Here is a 24,911-nt window from a genome sequence, read left to right as displayed (position 1 = left end):
ATATATTTACTAATTAATTTTATATTTTACAAATATATTGAAAATTAATATTTGTTCATTTTTTAACACAATTTTTTACCTGTTTGATTTTCTGTTTTTACACAGTATTTATTAGTAATTTACAGAACAATATCTGCATTTTTAAATATGGCTTTTTATGTAAAATAACAGAAACTCCCATGTAATAAAACTGCCAGTACATTTTCTTTTTTTGTGTGTCTTAGGTGGGTGCTGTGCTCCAGCAAAGTGTTTACCATGCAAAATGCCTAAAAATAAGAGTGAAATGCTAGGCACACTTAAGTTACTTAGACAACACAATGGTTCTATATAGAACCATAACACCCTAAAGCGCCATTTGCATAAATGTTGTGTTTTAAAATGGTCCTGCATATATACTACTATAAACCAGACCTTGTTATTTTAGTGTATTTTGCCTGGATTTAAGCTGATTTAACTTTCTGTCACAATGTTTTGAATGCGGTTAGAGCTGGTTTAGGTCATTCCTGTGTTAAAGGGTCAGTGAGGGAGGGCCACTTGACTTCACTAATCCTCCCCCAGTGATTGGATTAGTCAAGTATCAGGAGACAGATTCACTCAACTGGTGGAAACACTTCTCAATCAGCCTTCATTTCCTCAATCAAGGCTGGTTAGACATTAAAGCCCGCCATCTTTAGCTGCAACATTAATCCAGAACAGAGGAAAATATGATAAATCGGATCAATATAATGTTAATCTTTACTTATTTTTGTACAGTTTTTTTGCTGTGGGGTGGGTTTTAGTTTACCAAATGATTTAGGCATTTTAAGGATGCATTTAACTATTTTCATAAAAAAAAAGATTTTAAGCTATTCAAGCAAATCTGAAAATTCCTTGTTCATCCTGTCATCTTGGGATATTTCCCTTATTATAAAGTTGAAGATGTCCACCCTGTCACAGTAAAATGTCACAGTAATTTTAGAAAATCAAAATGTTTCTTTGAGGTGAAACTAGTTCATCATAAACAATTCAACATGGTCGACCATGTTTTTAAATGTCAATTTTTGCAAAAATTCTCCACCCTGACATGCAGCTTGCTGTGGCAGGGGGGATGCATGCATTTTTTGAAAGTTAAAGTCCATGGTAATGATCCATAAATAATGGGACGGCTGGCTGTCGGACTGAAAGCACATGCTTTAATATGGTACATTGTAGAGGCCGAACATTCGGGAGGGGCTAATTGAGGGGGACGCAGAGAGGGACGGTGGTGGTGAGATCACTGTGTGTATGATGAGCTAAGCAGGGTGTGGGACGCATTTGACCTTTGGGCCCAGTGCGGAGCGGGCAGGCCCTGCCAGGCTGCCGTCGCCAGGCTACGGTCGCTATAGCAGGGGGAAAGGGGGCACAGCAGGTGGGAGGCACTGGAGCTGTCACCCGTGATCTCAGCAGTGTCCCCAGAACAGCACAGAGGACAATTGGGGGCTTGTCATCACTCGTCTGATGTTTGGGTCTTAATCAATTAGGGGTCAGGCTGGGTCAGCACCGCATTAGCGCGAGGCTAACCGAGCCGGATCTCAGTTTTCATTGTTCCGCTGGGAATTCTGGGAGGCTCGACTCAGGTGGATGAAGATCAAGCAGACAAGTTTATGATCCCGACCACATAAAAGTGATGTAGTGAAGTTCAGAGAGAGATACCTGAGTGGAATCAGACTGTGATCAGACTGCAAGGCCACCAGTTTATTTGGTTTATCCTGCTCCTAAAATGATCTAAATTTGTCCTTCAGTCACACAAATAAAAAATAGTTTCTTTAATGTGGTTTTGTGCTTTTATAGAGATTAAGGTAAGGATAAGATTTTAAGATTAGTTTAGGATCAAGTTTAGGTTTACATTTTGGGTTAAGGTTAAGTTTATTATTGGGATCAGTGCTGCGCTTACATTTTAGGTGGAAGTTAAGAATAGATTTAGATTTTAACTTGACCTTAGGTTTAAGATTAGGATCAAAGTTAGGTTTACATTTTAGTTTTAGGTTAAGTTTATAATTGGGATCAATTTTGGGTTTGCATTTTAGGTTTAGGTAATGGTTCAGGTTGCAATAAATTTATGTTAAGTTTAGGATTGCATTACATTTTGGGTTTAAGTTAAATTTAGGATTAGGAGGTTGGGTGTATTTTTTGATTGGGGTTAGGCTTCAGACTGTATTAGGATTGAGATTGTGATTATAGGTTGCAGATGGAAATATTATTAGTATTAGCATTAAAACAAAGGTTAGTCTGTAGGCTGATGTTAATATTAAGATTGGGGTTAGGATTTACACTAATGTTAATGTTAATATGGTGTTAGGATTTACACTGATGTTAATGTTAATATGGTGTTAGGATTTACACTGATGTTGATGCTAGTAGTAGGATTAAGATTAGGATTATGATTTACTAGGATGTTAATGTTATGTAAAATTTAACACTAACAGTGTTGATTTAACAATGGTGAATTTACTGTGTAGGATTAAGATTGGGATTGGGCTTTAGATAGTTGTTAATATTTTTAGTATAAGGATTAAGATTGGAGTTAGTATTTTGACTGATATTTATGCTAGTATCAAGATTAAGATTGGGGGTTGGCTGTAAACTGGTTCTAAAGTTAGTATCAGGCTTTAGACTGAAGTTAATGTTAGTATTGCAATTAAGATTGATCCAACATTTGATCCCCCACCCCTGTGTCTTATCTATGACCCCCCACCATTACCGTCTTTAGTGTCTTCACCTTTAGATCTCGCGCCCAGACCCAATCAGCCCCCTACCCTTGGTAAAGCTCCCGCATGCACGCTCGCCCCTCCCCCGCCGTTCCGCGCGCTACTTAAACTCCAGCGCGAGTTACAGCGCTGCTGTGAGCGCGAGCTGCCTGTGGCTGAATCTACTGCATTAAAGTCGGACCAGCGCGCGCCCTTCTTCTGCACGAGTCTGCGATAACCCGGATTAAAGGGATCTTTAGACATCGTCTTCCTGCTTCTCTACTTCATCATCATCTTCATTATCCTCATCTTCCTCAGAATGCTCTCTGCGCTGCTGCTGCTCGTGTGGAGCTGGAGCGTGCAGCCGGTGTCGGGGGCGCGCGGTGCGGCGGAGAGCCCGTTTCCCGCTGCTGCGGCGGAGCGGCGCGCGGTGCAGCGGGAGATCCTCGCGCTGCTCGGGCTGCCTCACCGCCCGCGGCCGCCCTCCCCGCTAAAGCGCACAGCCGCCCCGCTCTACATGCTGGACCTGTACCGCGCGGTACTCGCGGACGGAACCGAGCCGCGCGCGCCCCTCCCGCCCACCGAGCACGAGGAGGAGCGGCTGCTGAGCGACGCGGACATGGTGATGAGCTTCGCCAACCTGGGTAAGTCTTTAGTGATCTCCTCACAGCTCAGGATAAAATTAAGAGACCAATTCATCTCATTCAAAATGAGAATGGCTGATATAACAAAAAAGATGCAGAGCTTTCAAACCTTAAATGCAATTAAAACAAGTTCATATTCATGAGTTCAGAAATCAATATTTGGTGGAATAACCCTGGTTTTTAACCACAGTTTTTATGCATCTTGACATGATCTCCTCCAGTCTTACACACTGCTTTTGGATAACTTTATGCCACTTATGTTACAAAAAATCAAGCAGTTCAGTTTGGTTTGATGGCTTGCGATCATCCATCTTCCTCTTGATTACGGTATATTCCAGAGGTTTTCAATTTGGTAAAATCAAAGAAACTTTTTAGAGGTTTCTTATTTTTTTCCCCAGAGCTGTACATTATACTATATAGTAATATTACAGTACCTATTAAGAGTACCAGTCAAAAGTTCGGACGCAGTTTCTAATTTAATGTTTTTATTTTTTATTTTTGCTATATTATAAATGAATACTGAAGTCATCCAGACTACGAAGAAAAACATAATGAATCTTGTAGTAACTTTAAAGTGTTAAACGTAACAAAAGTGTTAAACATAAGGGTTTATGAGGCTTCAACAACAAGAGTTAACTCTTCCTTTCCTGGGGTGGTCCTGATGAGAGCCAGTTTCATCACTTTGTTCATGGTCTTGCGACTGCACTTGAGGATACTTTCAAAGCTCCTGAAAATTTTATTGAATAATTGACCTTCATTTCTTAAAGTCATTTTTTTACTTAGTTAAGTAGTTTTTCTTCACAACTTTACAACTGATGCTCTCAAAGACATTAAGCTGTTAAGTAAAAGCTATTCCACTCTACTTCATAAAGCTGACTGAGAAAATCCAGCCAAGATGTGGAAAACTGTCTATCTAAGCAAGATGTGCTACTTTGAAGAATCTAAAATATAAAACATATTCTGGATTGTTTAACACTTCTTTGTTTCATAAATAAATAAAAAACCCTTTCTTTTCCAAACTTTTGGCTGGTACTGTAACATACAGTAATATATTTTAGTTGTTGAGTTGTTGTAAAATAATCTTTTAATATTAATGCAAATGTAGACATATTGCCAACAAAAAGTACCAGGTACTAATTAGTAATGTACATTTATTAACTATAAATTATGATATGAATTATATCAGTATCGGACAATAATGGCTTCTCTTTTTTTAAAACATCGGCATCTCCCTATAGTTTTTTATTAGTTTTATAGTTATACCACGGTGTCTAGTTAGTTACATATGTGTTTATCAGCATTAGCATTGATGTACATGAGTAATATTGCCATCAGCCCTGAATTCCAACATCAGTGCCTTCCTATCAAAAACAGTATTGTCCATTTACAGTTTAATTTTGCTGTTACGGAGTTTTATTTATTTTTTTACCTAGGCTGCGTCTGTTTGGTTTGCCTGTCAGTTGCACTATAAAATACTTCTTCACAAACTTTAGTTAATGGATGAGTTCCAACAGTTAGTTACTGTAATATGTTTCCTTTTCTGGCATGGATTAAGGTCTAGTGAGGGTTAGCAGTTAAAGGTCCTTGGTAGGTCCATATGAGTCTCTGCCTCATGGCATTGCTTTGAGTTTCATAAGAAAATAAGCGAGCAAAAGGATATTACAGCACAGCACTGTCTCCAGTTACTATCTGATGAGATGATATCTCTGCTCAGATTCCTAAAGGCATTACTTGATATTTTCGTCAGTACTGGGGAAGTCTGAGTTTTGCCAGGCTGATCACGCGCCAGTCTGATCTCTCGTCGAGCCTTTTGGAAATGCCTAAAAGTGAGAAGCACATTTTTTGCTTTGTTGTGTTTTCTAAAAAATCAACCTACTTGTCATGCGGAGAGAGAAAATGTTGGGTCGTTATCTGCATATGCAATTTCTAGCGAGTGCCTTCAAAGCAGTCAGGAGGGTTTTTACTAAGCTTGGTTTCGCATGACTGGGATTTGGGGAGGTATTTTCTGAAATCTGCTGAGGGGAAGATAAAGTTGACCAGCAGATGGAGGTCAGATAGACTGAAGTGTGTTGGGCCACCTCAAGCTAGCCTGATACAAGATGAGACATGGTTGGGCATGGAGGTATACAGGTTCCATATTGCATCATGTGGCACATTTGCGTGCAGTTGTCGCAGCTGGAAAAAGGCCAGTTGAAAGGATGTCCTGCACATATCACTGAGCTAACTCTGTCCTTCGTATTGCTACTAGGTGTGACTGACTAGGTGACTAGGTGTCGCATGGAATGGCTTCCCAGGTCATTGCACAGTAGCAGTTGAGACTTTATCTTTCAACTTGGCAAAATGTTTTTGTGTGAGTGTCTCTCACCAAGAGGTACACTAGAGAAGTACCCTCTTAAAGCCTTTTCTATAGGGCACCAGAGAAGCACTATTATGCATCTTGTGGCAAGACATGAGTTATAGTGTATTAACATTCTATCACCAGCAGCTCAGTTCAGATTTTCTGAGGATTCTTTTTCTGCATTATGCAAAAATACAGAAAAAGAAGTGCAGACTCACTCTTTACACTCTAAAAAACTGTGGTTCATTGGGAGGGGTGTGTGAGGGCGGAATACGTTAATTCAGTCATTCGGTGTGGTCCCGCACTTCCAGCAGCCTGCCTGCCAGCCCCAACACACAACTCAACAAGAGGAGGAAATTATCCTGTCAATCACCAGCAGGACAGAAAGGGGGGTGAAGAAGGCCGGGCCCGTTTTACAGCCTTCTCCCCCTGCAGATTCCTCATAAGCTCACATCATATCCCTCTACTGCCTATAAACGTTTTTACTGAATACCCAAGAGGGATTACACATCGGCGGCTGGCTCCGTTAACAATGCTGAGTGTACAGGGGCCACCGTGTGCCATGGAAGGAGACCGAGGGGCTAGAACGGATCGCTGGCTCTTTGGTGTGTTCTCGCTGAATAATAACAGAGGGTGAAAGTGAGGGAGAGACGGATTGGGTCTGGAAGCAGATCCCTATCCGGCACAGCACTGCTCTTTCAGCACACTGCAGCACGGCCTGCGCTACCTTTTCCAAAGGAAACAAAGACAGGATTTGGGTTTAATAAACGCAATAATGGCCAAGGAAGTCCCCTGTCCCGCTCGCAGCTCGCACACAAATACACTGACAAAGCATGCATAAACATCAAAAAACAGACTTGCACCCACACAGTCATCTTTATGCTCATATGAATCTTTTTGAGGCATATATTATTACCATCATAACTGCTACTATTACTTTTACTACAATACTACTAATATTATAATAGCATACAAATAAAATGACGGCTTTTAAAAAGCCACATTGCTTTAATTAATAAAAATAATTAAACAACAATTGGAATGTGATATTTTTATGCATGTTAAATAAATTAAACATTTATAAATGAAAAAAAAAACTGTTCAATATGCAGTGTTAAGGTCCTGTCCATATATTGTATGATAAGTCAGTAATGTAATTATTGTACATATATTATACATAACATCTTGAATCTTGACTAATATACACCTTTACACTACCTGGACAAAAAATATTGAGACACCTGTTAATTTATGGTTTCATCCAAAAACAATGGTTACAAATAAGTATCTGTTCCAGAGAGTCCTGTTCAGTTGGTTTTACTTATCTATTGGGATTAAAGTAGCTAAAGAATGCATTTATTATAAAGGGATGTCCACAAACATTTGGCCATATAGCATGATGCATTTAGCACAGTGATAACACAATGTTAAATAGTAATAGAAGTAATACAGTGTTAACTACATTTGAAGGCAGGTGTGAAATACACAATATGTCCAAATGTTTGTGCATGCCCCTCCTTCAGCTACTTTCAGTTGCGCTGATTGCTGACACAGGCGGCCTCACTGGCAAGTAGTAGAAAAGAGCAGCAGTTGAAGCTAAAAGCTGAAATCACTGCACGTAAACTCGTAGACTCCGAGAGCCATCCAGGAGGCCAGCTGCAGCCTGATGGCGAAGCTGCTGCTTTGGAATCAGTCAGCTTTCATTTTTTCCCCCCGGCTTGTGTTTTACCTGGGGATCTGCCACGGCCTGATACAGATGTGTCTGGGAGGTTTTGCACTTTGCTGCAGAAACCAGCTGTTCTGTCTGCAGCCTTTTTCCTTCTTACCTCGGCACGCTGTTGCATGCAGAGATATGAAGGTTTGATGACATTATTGATGTGTCCTAGGTATTTTTCTAGGTCACACTTTCAACACTTACTTGAAGATTATTTTTTCTAGTAAAGTCATGGGACTGCAGTATGTTAATAAATTATGAAGTGTTACCTCAGGGGATGGTTTTGAGAAAAACCACACTGTATAACCACTGTATAAGTTGTGTGGCGTTATCTTGTAAGAGATCTAGCTCTCTCTTTCTCTCTCTCTGTTTTTTCTCTCTCTCTGTTCATTGATGCACCATGGTGGAACTGGTGGTGCGGTGACGCATGCACCATGGCTGTTCCGTAGGCTATGATGTCATGCGTGGCAGGATGTGTGTAAAAAGTGGGGTAATCATCGCTGTCATCATCAATGACCAATGACTGACCCACTCCCTCCCCCCAAAACCTACTCTAACACACCAAACACCAGTTGTAAGGTGTTATCTTGTGAAAGAAGTTGGTCCCTGGACAGTGTGCTCATGGCAAGGCGGCGTGAATTATTTAAGTTCGAGCAAGTGGTTGATGACACAATTAGTCATGTAATTGTGATTACAGCGTAATTTATATAGCAAAATAGAAATAACTTTGAACTTGTATGTATATGTACAAACAGTTTTTAATAGTTTTATATACCTATCTTTTTTATCTGCCAAAAAAATTTATATCTTTAAAAAAATAGATATCAGGAGAATTTTAACCTGGATTAGCATCGCAAAGAAACATAAATATCAATAGGCTTACATATATACAAAATGTAATAAAGTACAGTTTAGTTTTTTGACGAAATAATTTTTCATTTATGCAAAAATGCTGTTAAAATAATATCTGTAAATATTTTAAGGAATTTTTCAAAAACCTGCTTCTCTGTAATGATTCCAATATCATTGTGCATCCCTATCTATCCCTGTATATAAGCCGAATAAAAGCTATACAGTAGTGTCTAATAGTTACTAATTGTTATTTTTTGAGAGAAGAGATTCAGTCCAGCTCAACTTAATTCATTGTAGAGGCCTTTAGTGCAAGCAAACAGACCCCAAATCCACCTGTTTATGTTGATAAGCTGACTGGGGGAAAGAAGGCAGATCAGCAGTGAAATCTGATTATTCTAAAATCATTTTCTCAGGAACTTGTTTGTCCTGAGGGTGAGGACAAACGAAGCTGCCAGTTCTAAACAGGGAGACTCTGGGCGAGATTTGAAGTTTGGGATTTTTAACTGCAGGAAGTGTGGCTGAGCGTCGTGTTATAAAGCTCGGTGGTTAAAAGCTTGAATAATTGTATCTAGAAAAAAATAGATGTAAACCACATGGCCCTGTGGTTAAACGGTAGTGTGTGGATTTCCATTTTACTCATTCGGTTGATCTATCCGGACTCACGCACTGCCACAAATGTGTTCTTTCATAGCTAGAGCTACTAAGTGGCAGATTTTAAATAGCATGATTCTAATTGTATGAGTCTAGGATGACATGTTTAAACCATTAGGAAACAATGAAATAGTTTGAAAATGAAAAATGTTTTAGTGTTGTTAAAATACAACAAAACAGGTCACTTAAAAGGCCTCAAATCTGCAAAAACAATATTGTGAAAAATGTTGGAAAAATGGAAATGCATTCCCCACATTTTTTGCATTAGATAAAGCTTTAAAAATTATAATTATGCTAAAACAAATTTTGTCTCGAAAAAAATAAGAGACCACTTAAAATTGATGAGTTTCTTTTATTTTACCAAATTGAAAACCTCTGGAATATATTCAAGAGGAAGATGGATGATCACAAGCCATCAAACCAAGCTGAACTGCTTTAATTTTTGCAACAGGAGTGGCATAAAGTTATCCAAAAGCAGTGTGTAAGACCGGTGGAGGAGAACATGCCACGATACATGAAAACTGTGATTTAAAACCAGGGTTATTGCACCAAATATTGATTTCTGAACTCACTAACTAACTTAAAACTTTATGTATATGAACTTGTTTTCTTTGCATTATTTGAGGTCTGAAAGCTTCTTTTTGGTTATTTTAGCTATTTCTCATTTTCTGCAAGTAAATACTCTAAATGACAATATTTTCATTTGGAATTTGGGAGAAATGTCCATAGTTCATAGAATAAAACAACAATATTTATTTTATTCAAACATATACCTATAAATAGCAAAATCAGAGAAACTGAAGTGGTCTCTTGATTTTTTCCAGAGCTGTATAGTAATAGTATAAAGTGATAATGATTTTTTGCTACAGTGCACTTTGTATTTAATAATAAATAAAGGTAATTAAGCAAATCCAGAATCTTTGAACACAAATGGAACCGGTGACTTTTGACCTGCTTTTGTGGCCCAAAGTCGCAACTCTTATCGTAACAAACGCTGGAACCAATTTAAGCCGAAGCTCCAGCTGCAGCGAGCGCTAAAAATGCACATTGTTCTAATCATACGAGGCTGCATCAATTAGAAGTGCTTGCCCTGCGCTGTGTTTGGCGTTGGAGGCTCGGAGCTAAAAGCGGAGTGTTGAAATGCAGGCGCAGGCAGCAGTTTGCATATCTGAGCGCTGATCTTTTTGCAGCTAATGGTCTTTAACGTAAACACACCAAACCCTTACAAGCAATTATTGCCTCCATAAAATGCCCCTGCTTTTCTTTCCAGTGTTTAATTGCGGTCAAACAAATGACTAGCTGCCTCCAGTATGTGCTCTGCTTCCAGTTTACTCACTCTCTCTCTCTCTTTTGCTCTCTCTTTCACTCTCTCTTTTGCTCTTTCAGCCTTTCTCTCTCCAGCTCTTTCTTTCTCTTTTCCGTCCCTTTTCTTCTCTCTCAGTATTTCACCTTTTCTCTGCCTCTAATTCTCTATCTCGATCTCCTCTATCTCGATCTCATTCTCTAGCTCTTGCTCTCTCTCTTTCTCTCTCTCTCATTCTCTGTTCATTAATGCACCATGGTGGAACTGGTGGAGCGGTGACGCATGCACCACAGCTCTTCCGTAGGCTATGATGTCATGCGTGGCAGCTTGCGGGCAGGATGTGTGTAAAAAGTAGGGTAATCATCGCTGTCATCATCAATGACCAATGACTGACCCACTTCCCCGCCTCCCAAACCTCCTTTAACACACCAAACACCAGCTGTAGGCCTGAGCGATTCCACTTTAATAGTGACGCTGCTACAAAAAAGGGTTCTTTGAGGGATGCTGTAGAAAAACTGCGTTTGTGTCCGCACATTTTGCATTGTTTGTAAAAAAAAAAATTAACTTGATATAACTGTTAATTTGACCAAAACTATCATACATTGCTAAGAGGATTTGGTTTCATTCAGCACACGATCTAGAGAGATAGTGAGATCAGAACGGTAAATGTTGTACATGTTAATAATCACCAACCAAGTGGGGAAAAATGATTTTTTTTTAAATGATAGTTTTGTCATTGCTTTTTCTATTAAAACCAAGATACATTTAAGCTATGCAATTTTTGCAATGGTAAAAAGTGGAACAATTTATAAGAAACTTCTCTATTTAAACAAAATGTTTTATTTTGTTTTTTTGATTTCAGCCAAAAATTTGCTGCATGCCTATTAACAATAGGTTCATGTGCTCCAGAGAGTCATTTTTTTAGTGGCAGTGCTTTTCGTACAAGCTTTGTTTTTTTGTGCCTTCAACAACAACTTACAGTCACTGAATGTGTGCATCTATTAGAAAGGGTGTCCACAAATATTTGGACATTCTACTAAGACATTTCTTAAAGATATTCAGTGTATAAACTTTTTCCTACATCACTGAATTAATACAACAGGCTTTGAGGGTTCTTTGATTTAAATGTCAATATTTTCTTGCACCTCTAATCAGAAAAAGCCTTAACTCGTAAATAGCTGGAATAGTTGTTGTATCACTCAGGCTCTTTCATGGGTCACCTGTAGTTTAACAGCAGAGTGCTCCTCTCTCAAGGCCAAACAGTTTGGCAAGCACCATGAAAACAGTCCCCGAAACCTCTGAGGAGCGTTTCAGCTTCTGCCACGGGCTGGAAACTCTGAGCGGCGTTCAGCTGGGGTGGGGACAGCACTCGGAGGGGGGCTGACTTCAACATCTGCCAAGCTTTCGCTCTGAACTCATGGATTTTCCTCTGCTAATTCCCTTCCCCGTGAATGTGCTGGACGCTGTTTTTCCTTTGTCAAGTAGTTGTGCTGGGTTTTTATGGGGCGTGGGGATGAACAAGCTTATAAATGTCCTAATGTTGACCAAATGTGACAAACACGGGATGCCTTTCTGCATCTGTGCTCTCAAACGTACGAACATCCTCAGAGAACGAGAGGCGGAGAGTGAGTAAAAGAGCAAAAGAGAGAGAGAGATCACATCTTAGCCAAAATTCTAGATTTAGCATAGACGTCCGGATGAGATGTTGCTGTAGAATCAATTTAATCGGAATCTGGTGGATTAGTTCGCCGTAATGTTCGGAAAGATCCTTGAATGAGGGTCGTAAAGTTTATTTATTTATTGCATTAAAGTTCCATTAAAAAGTTGAAGCGAGGTGAACATATGCAGCGATTAGCCATAACATTAAAACTGGGAATACGGGTCTTACAGAAACCGAAAGAGTAGTTGCAGCTCAACCCACGCTTGTTACTATGATACAAGTGTTGGTTGCTATGGTATTGTTAGGCAGTTGTTAAGGTGTTGCTAAGATGTTCCTGTGGTAGAGTTGCTGGTTGCTGATGTGTTGCTAGGTGAATGCGCTAAGATGTTGCTGTGGTAGATTTCCTGGTTGCTGAGGTGTTGCTTGGTGGATGCTAAGATGTTGCTGTGGTAGATTTGCTGGTTGCTGAGGTATAACTAGGTGGATGCTAAGATGTTGCTGTTGTAGGTAGAGTTGCTGGTCTCTAAGGTGTTCCTCTCTGGATACTAAGATGTTGCTGTGGTAGATTTGCTGGTTGCTGAGGTATAACTAGGTGGATGCTAAGATGTTGCTGTTGTAGGTAGAGTTGCTGGTCTCTAAGGTGTTCCTCTCTGGATACTAAGATGTTGCTGTGGTAGATCTGCTGGTTGCTGAGGTATAACTAGGTGGATGCTAAGATGTTGCTGTTGTAGGTAGAGTTGCTGGTCTCTAAGGTGTTCCTCTGGATACTAAGATGTTGCTGTGGTAGAGTTGCTGGTTGCTGAGGTGTTGCTTGGTGGATGCTAAGATGTTGCTGTGATAGAGTTGCTTGTTGCTGAGGTGTTGCTTGGTGGATGCTGAGATGTTGCTGTGGTAGAGTTGCTGGTCTCTGAGGTATTGCTGTGGTAGAGTTGCTGGTCTCTGTTTTGTTGTTAGGTGGATGCTAAGATGTTGCTGTGGTCGAGTTGCTGGTCTCTGAGGTATTGCTATACTTTGATAAGGTGTTGTTAATTGGTTATTAAAGTATTGTCATACTTGAGCTGTTGGTTGCTTAAATATTGCTCCACTAATTTTTAGAACAATTATGGATGAATCCATCCATTCATCCATTGTGAAATTTTGACAAAACATTAAAAACATCTGGCAAATTCACATTACATAAAAAAACAACAAAATGTCCTGCATATACTATTTTTTGTGGGAATGATACTATTTCAAATGCAGTTATTTTAGGGCCAATTTTTTATCACTAATGTTTCCCCCTTTACGTTGAAAAGAAACACGTTTTCTGACATCATTCATTAAATCCAGTATATAAGTGTATATACTGGCTACAGCACTCACCCTCTTCCCCATCTGGAAGTCCAGGCTTTTTATTTACATACAAAACAGCTGGGCTCAGAGGGGCTGTGAGGTTCGGAGGGTTGGAGGGTCAGAGGAAATCTTAGATCAATTTCTGTTAATCTGAGACACTTGAGTTATATGGAGCTGGGCCAGTGATGCCAGTGGGAGTTTAGCTGAGCTGAGGTCGTATATTTTCCTGAGTTAGACCAGGAGCAGGCCTACAAATGGTGCGGAGTGCAGCTGAGGTCACCTGAGGCTTAACAAGACCTATAAAGGCCATAATGTCCTACATGTGTCTCTGGACTTCTAGTGCTTAGCAACTTTTTTTTTTTGTATGTGTACAATGTATGTGTGTGTGTGTGTGCATTAATCTGGGTTTGTGTGTGTATGTGTGTGGGGCACCGCTGGTTTCCGGGCCAGGCCTTTTACAGAGCTTTTCTTGTGGTCGGCACATGTGTGTGATTTGGGGCTGAAGCCAGTAGGAGCGCACACACTCACACAGCCAGTCACACACACACACACACACACACACAATGCACCCATAATTCATGTGTACCAGAGTCGCAGGCAGCCAGATCAAGCTCTGGCTTGTGGAAGCAAACATTTCTTTTTTGGACGCACTGATGTGGGCGAGCCAATCAAGCGTTAGCTCTGTGTTTGATTCCGCAGCCATTCTGACAGCACGTCTTTTTGAGCGAGATGAGTGGAGCTGCGGTGTGAGTGTGTGTGTGTGTTTCAGCGCAAGGATTGTGTGTAGTGTTGTGGTATGGAAGTTTAAGATAGAGGGACCATTCACAAACATCAGAATTCCATACAATGAAGTGTTACACAGATTTAGTACTGAGGAAACTGGGCCTACGTTATGTAGACAAAAGTATTGGGACATTACTGCTCATTCTTGGTTTTTCAAGTTTATATTGCTTTTGTTAAATTAATTGTCAGAACAAAAACGGGTGCAGGAAAGAAGGCTTTCTAAAGGATTAGATTTTTATTGCGTGTAGTTGCACAAGTTCAGTTAGTAAAGTCAGGATCCCAAACTCAAAATCCAGAAGGCTTAGCATGGAGCACCATGCGTGGCATTAGGCGAAGTTCTGATGGATATGCTTTTGCCAGTAATCCTTTACAGGAACTACTAGATAAGCTGTGTATATGCATTTGCACATCTGTATCAGCAAAGGGTTCAATTTAAAGTAAATGAATGTTCATTTATTAAAAAATAAATAGTAGGAAATAGTATTTATTATGATACAGTACATGACAAGACAAGACAAGACAAGTCATACTAGAACTCAACCTAGTGTTGTTGGTTTCGTGTGTGAACAACATTGTGTAAATGTATGTATTCTCCTTTTTTCCCCTCTTTCAGTAGTGGATCCTGAGGAAGACCCTAATGTGTTTCATCAGTACCACCGCTTCGACCTGTCCCGCATCCCGGACGGGGAAACGGTAACGGCTGCAGAGTTCCGCGTCTACAAGGAGTTTGTGCACGAGCGTTACGAAAACGAGACGTTCCACGTCAGTGTGTATCAGGTGCTGCGCGAGCAGGACGGAAGGTAGGAATCATTCATCCAATCCAGTTCAAATTTATGCAGAGTTTGTGTTCTATATTGTGTTTGTTTCGTGAATGCACTCAGTATTGGAAATCTATTGATGTTCTGAGTGTAACATTGCACCCTAGTCAAGTCCATGCATCCATCTATCGTCCACCGCTTATCCAAAGTCGGGTCGTGGGGGTAGCAACGCCAAGCTTCCCTGTCCCGCGTTACATTGTCCAATTTGGACCAGGAGATCCCTAGATGTTCCAATGCCAAACTGTAGATATAATCTCTGCACCTGGTCCTAGGTCTGCCCTGTGGTCTCCTCCCAGCTGGACGTGCCAGGAACACCTCCTTAGGGTGACCTTAGGACCCCAGTCAAGTATAGAGTATAAATAAATTAACAACCATCTGTAAAACCATAGCAACCACATAGCAATTTAATAACTATCGCAAAGCAAAAGCTTTGCTAACCGCCTAAAAGGTACATGTTTCTTACAATTTTGATTTTGATTCTTTAGAAAACTTAATTCACAGTGGATTAAACCAGTTCAGTCTCATGTCTGTCTTGATGTTATTTAATTGTTTCAGCCCAATATAATTTAAAAAGTTCATGTAAAGGAATTTAAATATGCAGATATTATAGGAGTGTCAGCAATAGAAACAATACAACAATTATTGTGTTACACTTTAAATCATGAGAGAAAACAGGCTGAATTTCTAAAACAATAAATAGCGTTTTACACATTTCAGCGCGATGTGTTTTTACACCCGTATCTGTCAGCGGTTGTTTTGGAGTGCGAGCGGATGCTGTGTTAAAGTCCGCCTCCAGCTGTGGTCTGTTGGAGTTTATTGGAGTTTAATATGAAAGCCGTACAGAAAGCCTGGGGTGAACTGTATGAGATGAAACATATGCTGCCGCCCACTCAGTCTGGGGCTAAACGTGGGAGGGATGTACACACACACACACACACACACAGACACGCACACTCACACGATCATATACACACTCACACTCGTACTGACGGGCCTGCCCGGTGGTAGGTGTCCAGTGCCAGTTCTCCCACTGAATTCCTGCCGCTGATTTACAGCGAGGCAGTTAGCAGACTGTGAGCGCAGCCATTACAAAGCCATTACTGTCAACTAGTGAGACTTCAGCTCCATCTCCACCATCCAGCATCCATCTCCACCTTCCTCCACCTTCCCCCAGCCGCACATCATCCCCACACCTCACTCCGTCAGTCTGCAGTCTACTCATCTTCACACACATCTCTGCCTGACCCGTCAGCTCTCACACTTCTCACACCATTCATTACACTTCAACAGCCTCTCTGTCTGTTCTCTATCCCTATAACTCTATCACTCTCTCACATTTTCTCACTTTTATGTTCTCACACTTTAAAACACTCTATAACCCTATAACCCCTACTGTCTCTCTCTCTCTCCCTCTCTTTTTCTTTTGGCCTCTCCCTCTTACTCTCTCTCTATCTCTCTCAGTCTTTTTTATCCTGTAACTTTCTCTCTCTGTTTCACCCTGTGACCTCTCTCCCTCTCTTCCTCACTTTTTCACTCTTTTTTTTCTAACTTTGTGCCATTCTTATGCTGTAACTCTCACTCAGTCTGTGAGTCTCTCTTTGTCTCACTCTTTTTCTAACCCAGTCACTCTCTCTATCTCACACTATTTCTCACCCAACACAATAGCACTCATCTCAAACAATACAGAAACATCCATCCATCCGTAACCACTTAGCAACAATATAGGAAGCACCTAAAACCCACGGCAACCACTTAGCCACAATATAGCATCCAACCACTTAATAACACTGTGATAACCACTTAGCAGCATCACAGCAACCAACTGAAACACCACAGCAACCACTTATAAGCTACAATATCATCCATCCAGTAACCAATTAATAACACTATGACAACCACTTAGCCACAATATAGCATTCATCCAGTAACCACTTAATAACACTACAACAACCACTTAACAGCATCATAGCAAACAACTGAAACACCACAGCAACCACTTATAAGCTACAATATCATCCATCCAGTAACCAATTAATAACACTATGACAACCACTTAGCCACAATATAGCATTCATACAGTAACCACTTAATAACACTATTACAACCACTTAACAGCATCATAGCAACCACCTGAAACACCACAGCAACCACTTATAAGATAGAATATCATCCAACCAGTAACCAATTAGCAACTCAACCGCTTAGTCACACTCTTTCATATCTTATTCCCCTCAATCCCTCACTTTCTCTTCCTTACTCCCATTCCCACCCAAATCTACCTTACACATCCTCTCTCTCTTGTTCACATCATATTACTATATTTCTCTCTCTCCCTCTATATTTCTCTCTCTCTTTCACTTTTCTTACCCCTTTTTGTCTCAATATAGCTTGTGTTTTACAGATGTATAGCAGTATAGCCGTATGTATTAGCAATATATCTGCAATGATTAGTGTTAGAATTGATTATAATTGATAATAATAATATTCAAACACATGCTTATATTTTCTCCCACACGCCCAACATTCATCCAAAACTCCCAGTCTTTACTACATACGATAAAAAAGCCAATCTGCTGTTCTTCCAGTCACGAACAGTTCATTCAGTTCAAATAAGTTCAAACAATTCTGAATGAAATCAAACAGAATCGTGCTGGAACTTGAACTGGACGATCTGAACCGTTTCCTAAAGAGATGTAATTGAATCATTGTCTGGTCACAGACTTCCAAACACTTCCAAAATCAAGCATCACTCAAACAGGATATCAAAAGAAGAAGACACTGTGTTCCTTTTGACTCCCCACCCCCCCATGTTGTGAATCATCCCCAGTACACCTATTGTGATGCAGACGCATCCCGTAGACAGACAGCGAGGCGACGGCAACACAACACAGCAAACCCCCCCAGGGGTCTGAAACCCAAACCGTAAACCCAGCTATTGTTCCTGCGCTATCTTGCCTGGATCAGACAGGAATTTTAATCTGTGATAAGTTTACGGAGGGGCCGACCGGGACGCAGTTTTCAGGGCAAGCCGCTGCCTGTCGACTTTGACTTTTGCGATGCTTCCTCTGCTTTGTTGTCGTCGGCGGCGTGAGGGCCGCTCAGATCACCTACCGCACAGGCAGGCTAATCGCCGGCATCTCTCACTGTGTGTCATATCTCTGCTCTGTACATCTCCACAAACGACTCATAAAGAAGTCACGAATGGTGGCGGTGATGAGACTCATTCAGTGGGTTGTTTTGAACCGGTGTACGGGTCATATGTAAAGGATAGCGTGGTGTGTTACCTCTGTTGTGGTTCCTTGTGGATGCGTATGTGGTAATAACTTACTTTTTCTAGCATGCAGTTAAAGCAAAAGTCTATCTTCATAGTCCTTCATTGCCAGTGTAGGTAGTGATGTCTTTATTGATTTCACAAATCTGTGGTTTTGATCATGGCTGAAATTTCAACATAGTCATTAGAGTCAACATTTGGTTGGATTACTCAATGGAATTTGCCAGTTTATTGTGTTGACCTCAGTTACATTGAATTTACACTGATATATATTTGACCATTACATCTATCAGCTATTCACACTGCAGTTAAAAAAGATGGCAATCACCTGACCTATTAATAAAAAAAGAAATCATATGTTAAATAGGTGAAATCCTCTTAAATCTAGTTTAACTACCTAATTATTCTTATTGTGGAAAAATATATAAAATCAGTTAGCTTGTGTCTGTTAGCTGTTAGCCTACTATGAATGTGTTTACAAGCACTTAGTAATCAGGTTACAATTACAATTTAGAATTACTGCAGATATTTGATTTTTCAAGTGGTCAGATCCCAGGTTTTCAAGCTGAATTTTTAGATCAGTTTGTCTGTAAAGTGAGTCTATGTTTACAAAAAGTCACACCAGGAAGTCTTAAGATTATATCACACCATTCTGTGAGGCTATTGGCTGGTTGTAAAGCATAAATTTAATTATTGTCTCATTACTGACTCATGAGTTCTCCCATTACCCGATTACCCAAGTGCATGTAAATGTATTGACAAGAAAATCTGGCAAAATCTGATTTTCTGCACTTATTTAATTATTATTTGCGTTTAAACACACTCTGCTTCTTTATGTTTGTTATTTTTACTACAAATATGTCCTTATTCTATTGATTTGAAGAAAAACAATTAAGAAGCTTCCATAGGATAAAATGATCTAATACGAGTAAAATTGTAACAGTAATAATATTAAGTGAAACAGTCTTATAGTAGCCTTACAACAATATAAAAATATGAAATATTATACCCGGTCTTCAGAGGTCCTGTAGTCAGAAACAGGCCAGTAATAAATCAGGTGTTGGAGGGTCATAGATTGTGCTGGACTACAGATGGGCTGTAATATATAACATTCTGGGTGTGTTTATATAGGTGTGTTTATATACGTGTGTGTGTTCACTCACAGGGAATCGGATCTGTTCCTGCTGGACTCTCGGGTAGTGTGGGCAGCTGAAGAAGGATGGCTGGTGTTTGACCTCACGGCCACCAGCAACCACTGGCTGCTGCACCCGAGTCAAAACCTGGGGCTGCTGCTGGCTCTGGAGAGCGTAGAAGGTGGGTAATGCCATGTTTTTAGGACTTTATAGGTTAATATGGTCCAAATGAGCAAACGTACAAGCACATGCTTGCACTGCTCACAAACTACTAACCAAACAATACTAAAATACTAAAACATTTCGGTGCTTAGAAAAGCCTAAGGGCCGAAATCATTGTATTTTATCTGTAAGTCAAATGCATATACAGGATATTATACAAAAAAATAAAATTAAATTAAGATGTTTATGCTCATCAAGCTTTTAATGTGGACACAATAATCAGATAATTTTTTGACTGGTGACTTTTTGTGCTTAATTTAGTTCGAATTCAAAATTCATCCTAAGTAAGACCGATTAAACTGATCATTATTCCTAAAATAAGCTAAGTAATCTTACACTTACATTGCTTCGTAAGACAACATTTTTTATCAGAGGAAAAAATAATATATATTAGCTTGAAATTAAATCAGATATGATCTATATATGCAGTTGAAACAGGAAGCCTAGTGCATTCCACATTTTTCAACATTATCATTTTTAATACAACATTATAGTCAACAGGGCTTTTTAGAAAATTGTGTTTTAAGGTTTAATTGTGGTTCGGCTTAAGCTTTTGTCCTTAATGGCTTTTTTTCTCCTGGCATTTCTTCTACTTTTATACTTTAAGTAGGTTTGAAACCAAAACCTTTACACTTTTACTTAAAGAGTAAAAAACTTGAGTTGATACTTCAACTTCTACAGAAGTATTTTAAAACACTAGTATCTATAGTTCTGCCTGAGTAATCAATATAAACATGTTTTTTTAATTACTTTTGACTTTGTATAATACTAGTGTAAAATGAAATAAATACGACAATTAGGTGCAAAATACTGCAAGCAATTCTGACCTTTTGAACAGCTGTTTAAATTTGTTCTCTGCTAAAAATCAAACTCAAGACCAAAAAAAAAAACATACTCTATGATGGTCAAGAGCTAATTAACGATGGTTAACTATAGGTATGTTTTTTTCTGGATGACCAGTTGGATTTTTTTTAGCAAGTATGTCTCTGCAATATTAACTGACTCACTGTCACCCCCTACAGGCGAGCGCATAAACCCCAGGGCGGCAGGGCTGGTGGGCAGCAGAGGACCTCAGAACAAGCGGCCATTCATCATAGCGTTCTTTAAAGCTACCGGAGTGCGTCTCCGCAGTGTCCGCTCGGCCCCAGGACACAAGAGGAACCAGAACCGGTCCAAAGCCCCGAAACATGCGGCTCCGTCCACCCAGGAGGCCCTGAAACTGGCCGAGGCTGCAGGTAAACTGACCATCATCAAAAATCATAATAAATCACTATAAAATTAAATTTTGTGTTATTCATGTTTAGTAATGTTTATGCTTATATTTACTGGTTGTTCTCTGTCTGACTGTGTCTGACGCGCCTCCCCTTCTCCCCCGTCTGTAACAGAGAATGTCAGCGTGGATCCAAAACAGGGCTGCAAGAAACATGAGCTGTACGTTAGCTTTCGGGACCTGGGGTGGCAGGTATGATGAAGCACATCAATAATCTCTCTCCCTCTGAACTCCAGGAAAACACATGTTCTCTCTCCCCTCTGTCGCTCTCCACTTACGGGTTTTTCTGTTTCTTGGCGTCTCTCCCTCTCTCTCATCTTGAATGTCTCTTTATCTGTATGCAATTTCCTTCTATTGGCTTCTATCTTTCTCTTTCTGCTCTAATATCTCTCTTTTACTCTTCTTTACTGTTTCTCTTTTTCTCTTTAGCTCTTGCAATATATTAGGGGTGGGAATCGATTACTATCTCACGATTCGATTCGATTCCGATTTTGGGGGCCACGATTCGATTCAAAATCGATTTTTGATTCAAAACGATTTGAATTATAAATATTTCTGCTTCTGGCTTATGAATCGTATTGAAAAAAAACCCTCCATAATATACACTGGTCCTGGAGCAAGTAATGTGTTACAAAAACAATAAAATGTGCAGGAATGTGGGTCCTCAGTGACAGAGGAATCACTGGGATATCACAATGACGTTAATGAACAATAAATAAATAATAAATAACACTGCTTTATTACCAGGCTACTAGCGGTGGTGTGTAGGTGACGCTGCTGGGCTGATGTGATGATAGCAGTGGAGCGCTAAAGTTCAGGAGCAGCTGCTGATTAACTAGTTAATTTAAGGTGGTTGTATTTCTTCAGAAAGGGGGCAGGAGGTGGAGAAATTAATTCATATTGTCCATTCCTTAATTCCTCTGTGATGAGGAGCTGAAATTAGCTCTGATTAGCTTATTGTTATTTTTCCGTTCCGCCTTAAATGCTGCAGCCCGCTGCCACCTGTAGCGTTATTTAAGGTGGAACTGGAAAGTTAGCTAGTTAGCTAGCTAACAGTTACTGAAACTAACTACTAGCGATCTTTTTTATGCTTGTTATGAAGCATTCTGCCATAAAACATTGAAACTACACGTTAATCTAAGGTAATATAGTGCTTGTTCTGCCATCTTACCGGCGATTCTCAAACACCTACGCTCTGTGTGGGTCTGGAAGATCTCCAAAGGGACAAGCGCTATCCCCAGGGTTGCCAGGTCCAACAAAAATACCCAGCCCAAAATCAGTCTAAAACCCGCCCCTCAGAATCGATTTTGGGACATTTTAAATCGATTCTGAATCGTAGTAAATGAGAATCAAGATTCTTATGTGAATCGATTTTTTGGCACACCTCTACAATATATAGTTCTGTCTGTTTGTCTCTCTCTCTTTCTCTCCCTCTTATGATCTCTAGATCATTAGATATCTCTATCTTTTAAACTTTTGATCTATTGGTCTTTCTCTCTCAATCTTATGATCTTTAGGGCTCTCGCTTTCACTTCCTCAATAAATCTCTCTTTTTCTCTCTCTGTCTTTCTCACTCTCACATTTTCTCTTTTAAAGACTCTTATACATGCACACAACCCACTCACTCCTTCATCAACTCCTCTAATGTTTCTCTATCTCTGTTTGTGTGTAGGACTGGATTATAGCTCCAGAAGGCTACGCTGCGTATTACTGTGAGGGAGAGTGTGCGTTCCCTTTAAACTCCTACATGAACGCCACCAACCACGCCATCGTTCAGACTCTGGTAAGTGCAGATTCACACACAGCAGACCTTCACATCAGCACACTACATACTGAGTGACCTGTTCAGCTCTATAGCAGCTCTCTGGTCTCATCTAGTCTTTCCATCAGAACTTAGAGAACAGCCAATTATTATTTTATTCACATTTATTGCATTTATTATATTTTACAAGAAATAAAATGTCATTACATCATTAATTACAGAGTAAAACGAGAAAAGCAATAGTAAACATCTTAAGAAACATCATTTTAAACATTCCAAACTAAATTCTTCCGAAGAACTCAAATTCAGAAATTATGAACAGCTAAGTTTTATAATTCCAATATGTTTGTGGATACCCCTTCTAATGAATGCATTCAGCTGATTTCCATCTTAGCTGCACCCACTGCTAAGACAGATGTTCAATTGCTGGTAATGCAGCTTGTCTGGTCCTTTTACAGAAGTTTTGCCGAAAAAAAGGAATTAAGAATAGATGAAGAAGATGAACCTATTGACATCAAAATGTTCAACTATTCCTTGTATTTCACCCCAGCAAATGTGGAGATTCATGTTCTAAAATAAATCAAAGGATATTTATTGCCATACCAACACAGTTGTCAGGGGTTTCCCTCAGCGTGTCCATAACAGAGAAGATAGTAAAAGCACCGAAAGTGAACATCACATGCTTCCTGTCTCATAAAAAAATCTCATAAACGGCATAGATGATTAATCCCAAATATTTTCCCTCCAGGTGCACTTTATAAACCCGGACTCCGTCCCGAGGCCGTGCTGCGCCCCCACCCAGCTCCACGGCATCTCCGTACTTTACTTCGACGACAGCTCCAACGTCATCCTAAAGAAGTACCGCAACATGGTGGTCAGAGCCTGCGGATGCCACTGACCATGTATTCCACTGGTCATTGACTGAGAGAGAACAATGAAGAAAGCCAGTCAGTTGTTCATCCAGGAGCCACGTGTTTTAATGGGACTCGTTAACTGGGGCAATGCTGGCATCTGTGCTACTGCCACTTGTTCAAAAAACTAAATGCACCTGTGCCACACAGAACCACAGTGGAAATATGGTGGAAATAGGGCACCCAAAGTGGAAAATAGTGGGAGGCACATTGAAACGGCATGTTTCAATCCACGAGCACAGTGAAGCATGAAGAGATGGGGCAATAAAGGCTCACTTATGGATTGGAATTGGGTTAAAGTGATTGTTAAAGTTTGGTAAATCAAATAAGTCAAAGTTCAAATTGTGCTTTTTGGCTCTAAGGCTAAAGCAGTGAGTAAACTTATAAACACCTGTTAGTACTGAACACCCAAATAAATCTTCACACATATTGTTTATAGAAACATCAAAAAGACCTGTTTATACGGTCTATTGCACTGTTAAGTATAAAAACTAAACAAAGTATGGAGACTTAGGTCAACCATAAAAAACCATCAGGACCTTCTCTAGGCCTTTAAAAATGTCAGATTATTTTGGGAATTTAAAAAAGAAAATCTGCATTTTTTTTATTTAATAGTGTTATCAGGCTTGTTGTTCTTGTAAAACCAAATATTTCAAAGACAAAATTCACAAAATGGAAGTGAAATAAGAAAAAAAAGATCTTAGATGTGCTTTTTTCTACACTTCATGCTGTTCTTTCTTAGAAAAGCTTTTGTGAATCCGTCCCCTGGAGTATTTGATGAACTACAGACATAACTAGAAAGTAATGGAGGAATCAACCAACCCTTTGTAGCTTCGTAGATCAGGTTTTGATTTACAGTTAGTAATAGCTTCACAAGAAACATCAGTCCAGGTCTGCTGGAAGCCCCTGTGTATGCCACTGACTGTGAATATGAGAGTAGTACGTCCAGGTTTCAGTCAGGTTGCTGGTAATGGAGGACAGTGACAAAAGTTCAGTGCAAAAATTCTTTACTGCAATAACGTGAAAATAATGCAAAGGAAAATATATGTAAAAGTCTATTGTAAATTTCAAATAAAACTTATTGAATGTGTTTTACAAGTCTCAGATGTCTTTTATATACAGTTTTTTGTATTATCTTAGTACTAACCTTATATGTAAAATTATTACCTTGGAATTATGTCACACCTGGGTTGACAGCATTTCAGCTCAGATAAACTTTCAGATAATTACATTTAATTGCCAAAAATAGTTAGCTAAAGACTTTGGGGTTTACTTCAACTGGTATAACAGCCATTGCACATGTTTTATGGTGATTCTATTCAAGATATTTCCCTGGTTGTAATTTTTGCATGGTCCCAGATTAGCACTGTTAACCCTTTCCAGTCTAGGGGCATTATCTCGATTTTTGGATATTTTTTTAATTTTGCCTTTAAAGGCACTTTCATTTAAAATAATACCCACATATTGTATATCAAAATGTTCAGAATAATAAGTGGCCTGGAAGATGGATGAAGAGATTATGTGGCCCTAAACCTCAAAAAT

General features: G+C 39.7%; 1 protein-coding gene across 2 annotated transcripts; it reads left to right on the top strand.

Moving 5' to 3' along the window:
• The first annotated feature begins 2,539 nt into the window (after nt 1–2,539).
• Nucleotides 2,540–24,459, top strand: LOC103042113 (bone morphogenetic protein 7). 2 transcript variants are annotated; one of them, XM_022682773.2, is made up of 7 exons: nt 2,540–3,349; nt 14,599–14,782; nt 19,237–19,385; nt 20,449–20,661; nt 20,812–20,888; nt 22,369–22,479; nt 23,207–24,459. In XM_022682773.2, exons 1-7 carry the CDS (start codon nt 3,025–3,027, stop codon nt 23,354–23,356), a joined length of 1,209 nt encoding a protein of 402 aa, XP_022538494.2. In that variant the 5' UTR covers nt 2,540–3,024; the 3' UTR covers nt 23,357–24,459. The 2 variants fall into 2 exon arrangements, with proteins under 2 accessions (XP_022538494.2, XP_015463234.2); XM_015607748.3 differs by having other exon boundaries at nt 2,543–3,349; nt 14,596–14,782.
• Nucleotides 24,460–24,911: the final 452 nt, after the last annotated feature.

The sequence above is a fragment of the Astyanax mexicanus genome, chromosome 24, assembly GCF_023375975.1.
Source record: "Astyanax mexicanus isolate ESR-SI-001 chromosome 24, AstMex3_surface, whole genome shotgun sequence".
Taxonomy (NCBI): Eukaryota; Metazoa; Chordata; class Actinopteri; order Characiformes; family Acestrorhamphidae; genus Astyanax; species Astyanax mexicanus.
This window is presented reverse-complemented; position numbering and strand designations above follow the sequence as displayed.

Excerpts from the sequence above, each read along its gene's own strand:
- LOC103042113 (XM_015607748.3), top strand. The coding sequence starts at position 3,025 with ATGCTCTCTGCGCTGCTGCTGCTCGTGTGGAGCTGGAGCGTGCAGCCG. Across the intron at positions 14,783-19,236 it reads CTGCGCGAGCAGGACGGAAG|GGAATCGGATCTGTTCCTGC; the intron begins GTAGGAATCATT and ends GTTCACTCACAG. Across the intron at positions 20,889-22,368 it reads TTCGGGACCTGGGGTGGCAG|GACTGGATTATAGCTCCAGA; the intron begins GTATGATGAAGC and ends GTTTGTGTGTAG.